Source organism: Magnolia sinica, chromosome 10, assembly GCF_029962835.1.
Source record: "Magnolia sinica isolate HGM2019 chromosome 10, MsV1, whole genome shotgun sequence".
NCBI lineage: Eukaryota > Viridiplantae > Streptophyta > Magnoliopsida > Magnoliales > Magnoliaceae > Magnolia > Magnolia sinica.
In genome coordinates, this window is record NC_080582.1 from 22,437,198 (window position 1) to 22,446,287 (window position 9,090).

Here is a 9,090-nt window from a genome sequence, read left to right on the forward strand (position 1 = left end):
GAATTTGTCCTTTTGTTGCATCAGATTTCTTCATTACAGCAGGTTTCCAGATTTCGGCCCGCAGGCGAGCTGAAACTTCAGCGAAGCACCACGCACAAACCGTATATCGGATCGAGTTGATATTTAGGAGTTTTGGAGTCCATCCCTGGCTGACCAGGGCCAAGGTGGCCTTTTTCTGAATAGTGGGCCCCACACACGTGCGGCTGGGATCACACACACGTGCGGCTGGGATCACACGCACGTCCGTCTGGGCCATTGTTGTTGTCCACACACGGGATCATCTTTTGGCTCAGGTTTTTATCCTCTTTTATCCTCTCATAGCCGTTTTTCATGAATCATAACCCTATATTACATGATCCCTAATTGATTTGCCCTTTTTTATCACCTTCGGGTTCCTTGAATTGAAATTAGAGAATCCCTTGGATTAAGGACTGATTTTTATGCATGAGTAGTTAATTTTATTTCCCTTTGACATCGTTTGGCTTATAATTTTATTGGTCCAGTCCTAGCCTATGTCGGCTTGGACCCGCATAGATTCCCCTTTAATTGAATGTTTGGGTTTTCATGTGGGATGTGGAATTTGTGTGATTGTTTCTGAATTGGTGTGATCTAAGCCTGAAATCTTGCATATCATATTTAAATTCACGTCCTGCGTCAAGGGCACCCTCTTCAGTAGTTTTTTTCTGAACGTATGTCTATCTCACATTCTCACTCACAGTATAACTGTATAAAGATGAGCAGCGCCACAACATTAGGGACATATTATTCATGATGAAATAACAAGGATATCTCCCATTTTATGGCGAGATAAAACATTACTTAACCATAGAAGCTTGTTGTGCATGAAAAATAAAAATAATATATGATTCCCCATCATATGAACGTGCATGACAATAAACCCACCAATAAAAATTGATGAAGAACAAACAAAACATTGAATCAATCAAATTTATAAATAAATAAATAGATAATAATAATAAAAAAAAAAGTCTGTTTAACCTTTACTACACGGAGACAAAAAAAAAGAAAAAAAAAGAAAAAGAAATAAATAAATAAAAAGAAAATGAAAAAACAACTAGAAATAGGTAAAGAGTTAACCCAGCAATATCGTGGTCATTAATTTGGGAATCTCCATACAGGAGAAAGCAACACTTTTTTTCTTCTTTTTTTTTTTTTTTTGTTTTCCATTGGTCTAGGAGAGATTCATAGTGCGTAAAAATACCCAAATTGGTTCTAAATGTATGCATCATACAGGCAACTTCTGCAAATTCAAGAACACTGGAAAAACCTGGGGAAAATAGAGGGGCATTTGAAATGTCTAGAGAACAAGTGATACTTGGGTTGTTCATTTGAATCTAACCAGCATCGCAAATGTATCAGACCTACAGCTAAGAATTGCTTATGGATATTTCACAAAACTGCCAGACCTTATGCTGAATGTTGAGTGGTTGGTCCCTTTACCTGGAAGACAATAAATGCAAAGAAGAAATTCCTAAAACTAAATGGTAAAATGCTTTATCCAATCCACTTTACCTGGAAGGAAGAACTGCTTGAGGAACAAAAGGAGCATATGTTCTCTCCCTCTCAGCAGCAAGCCGCTGAGCTTTCTGAAACTCTTTCAGAACTGCTTGGAAATCTTTTGCAAGCTTTGCATCAGCTATCTTTTCGCTGGCCTGCATTTAGATAGAAGCTCAATGTATAAACAGAGCATCAATAACAAAATGGAATTTTTATGCTTAAAACTGAATGACAAGGGAAGGTTGACAAAGATGCATGTCTAGTGTGGGAAAATTCACCTCAAATGAGACCTTCAGAATGAAAGATAAAATGAACATGACCGTTAATTTACATATATGAGCGTGAGCATGAGCATGCACATGAATAAATTAGCAAAATTCAATGTTTCCATGGATGTGAAGCTTTCAGGGAAGCAACTTAGCAAGCTGCCCCCAAGATCATCAATCCCATTCCCCTTTATGTCCAGCTCAGCCAAATACCTGTAACCCATATCAAATTTTAGGATCTTCGACAAACAGCGTAACTAGCAAAAGATTAAATAAAAGGACCTAGAAATTCTCAAGTATTCAGGTAATAACTGAAGTAGCACAATTTGAATCAGGAGGAAAAACTCTGATTACCCAAATCTGAAAAGAATATTATATTTCAAGAAAAACATCTTCTACCTCACCTGAACATGGACAAACAAGCTACCTTTTTAAGATAGCTCAACCATAGTGAGAATGTAACATACATACCAGAAATGATGCAAACTTGATTGGCTGTCACCCTTGAAAGTTGTTTTAGCGACTGCTGCATAAAACCTGTCCATAAAGTGTATTATCGCGAAGTTGTGTACATCCGGTAAATGTTGGAAATTACACATGACCAGTTTTAACTTACATCCCTAGAGTCATTACTTTCAAGACACCTGAAACATCAGCCCCATCTTGAGCCTAGCAGAAAAACATGGTAGACATTTTACGAAGTGGTGAGGATAAAAAATGAATAGTAAAATAGGTGCCACCTTTGCATCAAATCCATCATATTTTACTATTCTTTTTCCATCGATATGGTATTTGGCATGAAAGCAAGCGAAAAGAAAGAAAATTATGCATTCTGCGGAACAACACAACAACGTGCGGCCTTTTTAAAAAAAAAGCGGAATCATACGAACTAACATAAATGCATCACATAAGACAATTTAGAAACCTGTAGCCAAAACCCAAAAGCTAAAATTTATAGGAGTTGGCTTCTATATAAAACTTGGAATTCAGGTGCACTAAGAAAATATATGATCTTCATCTAGGACTAGATTCAAAAGTAGGAAGTAACCTAACATAGAAAACCAATTAACTGTAGCCTAGTAAAAACAGATGGACTGATAATTCAAGAAAGAGAATAATGATTAAGAATGAAAAAGGTCTTGTGCAAATTATTCAAGAATAGTTTGTCCTCAGGGTTGTCAATTCTTTAAATGGCTTATGTTTGCTAGCTGAAACCTGAATGAAATCCATATGCATTTGAATAAGAGATCTTAGTAAATGGGAGGGAAGAAAAAAAAAAGAAAAAATATAAGTAAATAATTGGAGATCTGCAGCATGTAATCTTTTTCATGGAAAATTTTATATTTTCTCATCATCATCATCTTAATAATTCAAACTAGTATTTTCAATCCAGGTACTGAACAAGAGCTGCAAAAGATTTTATTTTGTTATCTTAATAATGACCATGAGAATTGATTCTAGCAAAGGTATCCTCTTATATGATATGTCATCCAATTTAATTGAAGTGAATTCTTCAAAGAATCCTTTTTTATCCCCCAAGTGAAAAAGGAAAACAGTCTTACCTGGGAATCCAACAACTAAAGATCATCAGAAAACTAACACTATAGAAAAAGTTCATCAATGCCGCTTGATCCAAAATGACAAACTTATTAGGGCACACTTCTCCATTTTGTTCTCTCCTTTTTTTTCTTTTTTCTTTTTTTATTCAGACTTAAAACCAGATTAAATAAGCAGAAGAAGAACTGGATACGAGAAGAAGTGAATTTAAATTCCTATATAAAACAAAAGAGTAAGATTCAAGAAATTTGTACATGATATACCTCAATTACAGACACAGATGTCTTGCACTTTGCAATCTCAAAGAGATTTGTATCAGTTTTCAGTCTGAAACTCACCCTGCAAGACGTATAGAAAGAAACAAAGTATGAAATAATAACATCATTTGCAATAAACACCAACAGCGAAAACGTATGCTTAAATTTATAATACGAAGGACAGATGTTCAATAATACTCCATCAATGACTTGTGTTGATAATCACCATGTGATGCACCTAATCCATTTCTATCATAAGACAATCATAAATTCCATGAACACCCTTGCCAATGTGCCCCTATACAAAAGAAGATCAAGTGATCCTAAGCATCCAATGGAGGTATTTTTGTCCACCAAATCAATCATTACTCAGTCATCCATTTGCGACACACTAATATAATAACTAAGATAATTCTACCACCATAGCTTTTATGCCATGGCTAATCATCCATCTGCTTGATAATTGAATCAAAGGTCCAAATAATTGTAACCATGTTTCACATGCACGGCAGAGATGCTCATCAAACTCCAATAAAAGTACAACTATCAATTGTCGTTTGCTTTCCTGTGCTAAAGTAACCCAAATAATTGGGATCAGAGGTGCCTATGTAGCAGTCTATATCCCTAAAACAGGACACAGTTATGCCCATCAGATTAATGATAGATCTCAGACAACTTAGTCACCTGAAGTAGCAAAAGAGTAGGAGAAGAGAAGCAATCTTAGGACCTGACGCTGCAAAGAACCATGAGATCTAAGCAGGGGCAGGTAGAAAATTCCTACAAAATCATTTAGATGAGCTGCAATGCTTCATTTGCTTCAATAAACAAAGGCTTACTTCAAGATTCCTGAAATAGCATAAAAGGCTGCAAAAAGATACAGAGTAATCAATAGTTTTAAGAAATCTCATACATTTTATGGATCAATTGATATTTTTGAGGAAAATCAAAATCAGATATATCATCCAAATTCCAAACATAAAATTTGTATTATTTCCATAAAACACCATTAGTTTCGAGATAAAGATGGAAGTGTTACAAGGAAAACACATTTTGGTATGAGAATACCAGAGGATTTCTTTCTCCATTTACAGGCATCCTTATCTATTCATAATAGAGTACTGATTTCTCAAATACCCAATTACTTAAAGTAAAGAATATTAAAAAGATTTTTAATAAATTATGAAGTATGCCTTGTTCCAAAACAAGCACCTCCGGAGTTTCTACAACCATGAAATCCTTTATGACAACTGATGTCTAAAGTTAACATCATTTGTTAGGGTGCAAGAATGTTGCTGCAGCTTAAGGGTACATCTGAAAAATAAAAATAAAAATAAAATAAAAATAAAAGAACAAGAAGATATGCCACAATAAGAGTCATGCTTTTCTATTTTTCTATCAAAAGCCCTTCCAGAATGCATGTCCCACAAAACCCATGTTTTGTTAAAGGACTATACACATTTTGTGTCAAGTTACATACTTCAAAATAAGTAAAACACATACGGTAATGAAGTCCACACCCCATAGAAGAATGTAAATTCTTACCCGTGCTCTTGAATTGGCACCAGTCAAATACATAGGCGAATTTTAAGTTAAATACATAGGCGAATTCATAACCTGCAGTTTTCAGGGGACACGCAGCTAGAAAGTTTTAAAGCTCTAGAGTAAGCTGAGACACCCATCTCAAAATCTCAAAACGTGAATTTCAACAATTTCAATACCTCCATCTGTTGCTTGGCGAGCTTCTCCTCCCATTCAAGTTGATATTGCAAATGCAAAGCAGAAAAGGACACCAAACCAATTATTAAAAAATATTTTTTTAAAAATCCAAAACATGGACCAAACCAGCATGATGGTTTTCGGGCATGCCCAAAATGTAAATAGATTGGAAGGAGAATAAAACAAGAAAGAGGGATTATACGATCCTTGACAGGAGGCTATGCATGATGGGTCATGATCCAGTAAAAATGACTGGTGTGCAGCCCACCTTGATGTGTTTTTGACATCCACTCCGGCCATCATGCACACCATACCTCGTTTGGTCATGTGCCTAAAAATCAGGCCAATTCATAACTCAAGGGAGGGCACGAGCAGTTGGGAGGGGAGGGCATGTCCTTTCAATTGTTCCCTATGGTGTGGCCCATCTGATGGATTGGCATTACTTTCACTCAGACCAATTGACTTATTGCTGTGAGGGTTATAAGGGGAAGGAGAATGCACAACCAGTCTCAAATGCAATTCAATGACTTTGAAAAGTCCATTCATTTATTAAAGTTCACATTCTCATTTCCATGTTCGCAAATCAGAAATGTCTAAACATTGTTATTTTTCAACCATTGACCAAATGCTATTGGAAGCATGAAATCACTAACATTTGTATCTTACTCAACAATTCAACAACGTACATATACAAAAACAGGGTACATAGTCTGGTTAAAGGCATGATGTGTTCCTGAATTTTTTTATTTTTTTTATTTTTTAAAGAAAACAATAATGAAGAGAGAGAAATCATTAGTGTTGAGAGCCAATGTATAGAAACCATAGTTCGGTAATCCAAAAACTCTCAACTCAACTTGGTGTCCAGTTAGGAATCGATTGAGTCTTCACTCAACTCATTTAACTAAACAAATAAATGAAAGGTGCATGATGTGGCACATGTGCATGAGATCAGATCTGGTCATGGGATGGCAAGTTTGATACTCTGCTAGAGTGTGATGGTCGACACTCATGCATTAATAGATATTGTGAATGGGACATACATTAAGACAAATATAACCATCCAAATAGTTGACACAGCTAGGATATAGGTCATACAGAAAAATCAAATTGGTTAATCGATGAGAAACTTTGATTAGTTCATCAGATCGGTTAATCAATGAGAAACTTTAATTAGTTCTCATTTCAACCATCCATTAAATGTACCCAAATCAGTGTTCCAAATAGCGCCCGTAGCGTAGCGGTAGAGTACGCTACGTAGCGTAGCGTGGCCGTAGCTCTACATAGCGTCCCAAATAGCGTAAATCCCCTAGAGCGTACGCTACAGGGGTCGTAGCGTCTGTAGCGTAAGCTACAATGTATTTTTTTACTATTTTATTTTTTATTATTTTTTTCACGTTTTCTTTGTTTCTAATGTTGAGGAAGTGACACTTGTATTGTACTCGATACTTTTAACCTATGGGATTTTTATTTCTTTTCATAATTGTTACTTGTGGTTTGCTTAGAAAGTTGTTGATGTGATAACTATTTGATTTGGCTTATATATGTGGATTGGCTTTTGATAAATGATAACTAATAACTTTTTTTAACATGCTTATAATTGATAAAATGAATCATCTTTTAGGCATTTTTTTATTTTTATTTTTTTCACTATTTATTATATTTGTTCTATTTTTAAATTAAAAAATAGAAGTATCGTGTAGCTTACGCTACATATTTACACTACATGCTATAAAGGGCTGAGCGCTACGCATCACGCTACCGCTATTTAAAACACTGACCCAAATCTTCTAGTTGGAAAGCTGAATCAGTGCAGATTTTGGTTTAAGATGCATTTACGTGAGAGCCCATGATTTGGATTGATTTGGTTTGACTTGCATGCTGAATGTTGAATCAGTGCATGTTGCATTTGGAAGACCCTCTCATACGTAAGATCAGGAAATATAATTTGAATAGAAAGAAATGGAAAATGTTGTAAACATGACAGCATTGCAATTATGATCCACATGAAAAATAAGCTACATGTGAAGTACAAACCCCCATCATACATGCGACAAACATTTACAGTGATTCAAACCATTGATATGGTGGGCTGCCTCATGTATGACCTATAAGAGAAATTTTAACCATTAGACAACTTTGACTGCCTTTTTGGTGTTTGAAGTGGAATGTAGGCCATTGCTCAATTTTGGTTTAACCCACAATTATTCAGGCCCCTAATGGATGGCCACCACAATCAATCTCGTTGCATTTTGTCAGCTCATCAAACCAATAGTCCTGATCACCATGCACGCATTCAACCTCTACCATAAGACGTATTGGCGTGCAGTGCATGAAGCGTTCAGACACGATATTACTCATTAAAATAGTTGCAGAATCCTGCTTTTAGTCCTAAAATTCCAGACATTAAGCTCCTTTCCTCGAGCAAGAATCCATTGCGAATAATCACAAAACAGATTGAATGGAAAAGAACTCAAAAATTTCTCACCTCATAATGAGGAAAGGGTGGTTACAAGCATATATAGCAACACATCATGTGGGCTGCAAACACAAATAGAATCCAAAGCAACGATCCATGTGGTTACACAAACAGGATCAAAGAATAATAACCCTAAACTAACTCCCGAAAAAAAAAAAAAAACACTAGTCACCATATCCAAGACCACACTGTTAGAAGCATCTGTCTCTACATTGTCCATTCCCTACATTATCTCAAAAAATGTAAACAAAATAAGCTAAGTTTCTTCTTCTTCTTCTTCTTTTAGTATTTTTGTTTTTGAGTGAGTAAATACAGTTAGAACATGTAATTAAGGAAACTACCATGTTAAAGTATCCATCCATTCTTTTTGCACCTGTACATTCCAAATATCTATAGGTTTAAAGACTAGTTCCATTCCACATTTAATGAATTTTCACTAAAAACCAGGGGAAAAAAAATGAGAGAGGGCACAATGATGATAATGACCTTCTCAAACTCTGGTTAGTGGCTTAAAAGAAAGTTTGAGATGTGCGCATGCATGATGAATTGCAGTCTGATAGAGGCTTGAGAGATGAATTAGAGGCTGCAGTTAGAGATCTTACCACCCAATTGAATGCGAAACATGAGAAGATGCTATCTCCTGATGATCAGAAAGCGTCCTTGGTCCATCTTAGGCAACAGTTATTGGATCTGGAATTGGAGAAGTCAAGAGTGAGGAATCTCTTGTTGCACAGCGAGGAATGCCAAAGAAAGGTGAATGAAGATGATTCGTCCCTTTGTCTCAAAGTTATGGATCTGGAAACTTATTTGGAAACCATGCATGCATACCTGTTAGTTTCTGAAGTTGAAGTTGTTTACGTAGAAAATCAGTTCTGGAAGAGGTTGCAGGAGGTTCTTGAAAGACTAAGCTCTTCAGAGAGGTGCAATGAGGATCTTCTTTTGAAGCACCTGGATGTAGTGACCAAGCTGAATGGTCACATGGTTGGCGAAGCACAATGCATTGAAGAAAATGCAAAATTGATTATGGCTCTCCAGTCCTTGAAATCTGAGTTGGAAACTAATGTCAGTGAGAGGAGAGAGCTTTTGATTTCGTGGATAAAAGAAGTGCTATGCGGGTTGAACTCGAGAATTGTAAGACTATGGCAGTCGTGGTGGAAGCTGAAGCTAGTCGAGAGAAGCATAGGCAGATTGAACAATTGAAAAGCATGCTGGTAAGTTCTGAAGAAGAGATGGATAATCTACAGTCTTGTAGGGATGAGCTGGAAATCACAGTTATAGTCCTTAGATCCAAGTTGGATGA

General features: G+C 36.1%; 1 protein-coding gene across 1 annotated transcript; it reads right to left on the reverse strand.

Annotated features, from left to right (window-relative positions):
• Positions 1 to 695: 695 nt before the first annotated feature.
• On the reverse strand, positions 696 to 4,457 carry LOC131217429 (sodium/hydrogen exchanger 8-like). The gene is made up of 6 exons (XM_058212351.1): positions 3,605 to 4,457; positions 2,401 to 2,453; positions 2,256 to 2,321; positions 1,850 to 1,997; positions 1,534 to 1,673; positions 696 to 723 (listed from the first exon to the last, which is right to left on the reverse strand). Exons 2-6 carry the CDS (start codon positions 2,412 to 2,414, stop codon positions 696 to 698), a joined length of 396 nt encoding a protein of 131 aa, XP_058068334.1. The 5' UTR covers positions 2,415 to 2,453; positions 3,605 to 4,457.
• Positions 4,458 to 9,090: the final 4,633 nt, after the last annotated feature.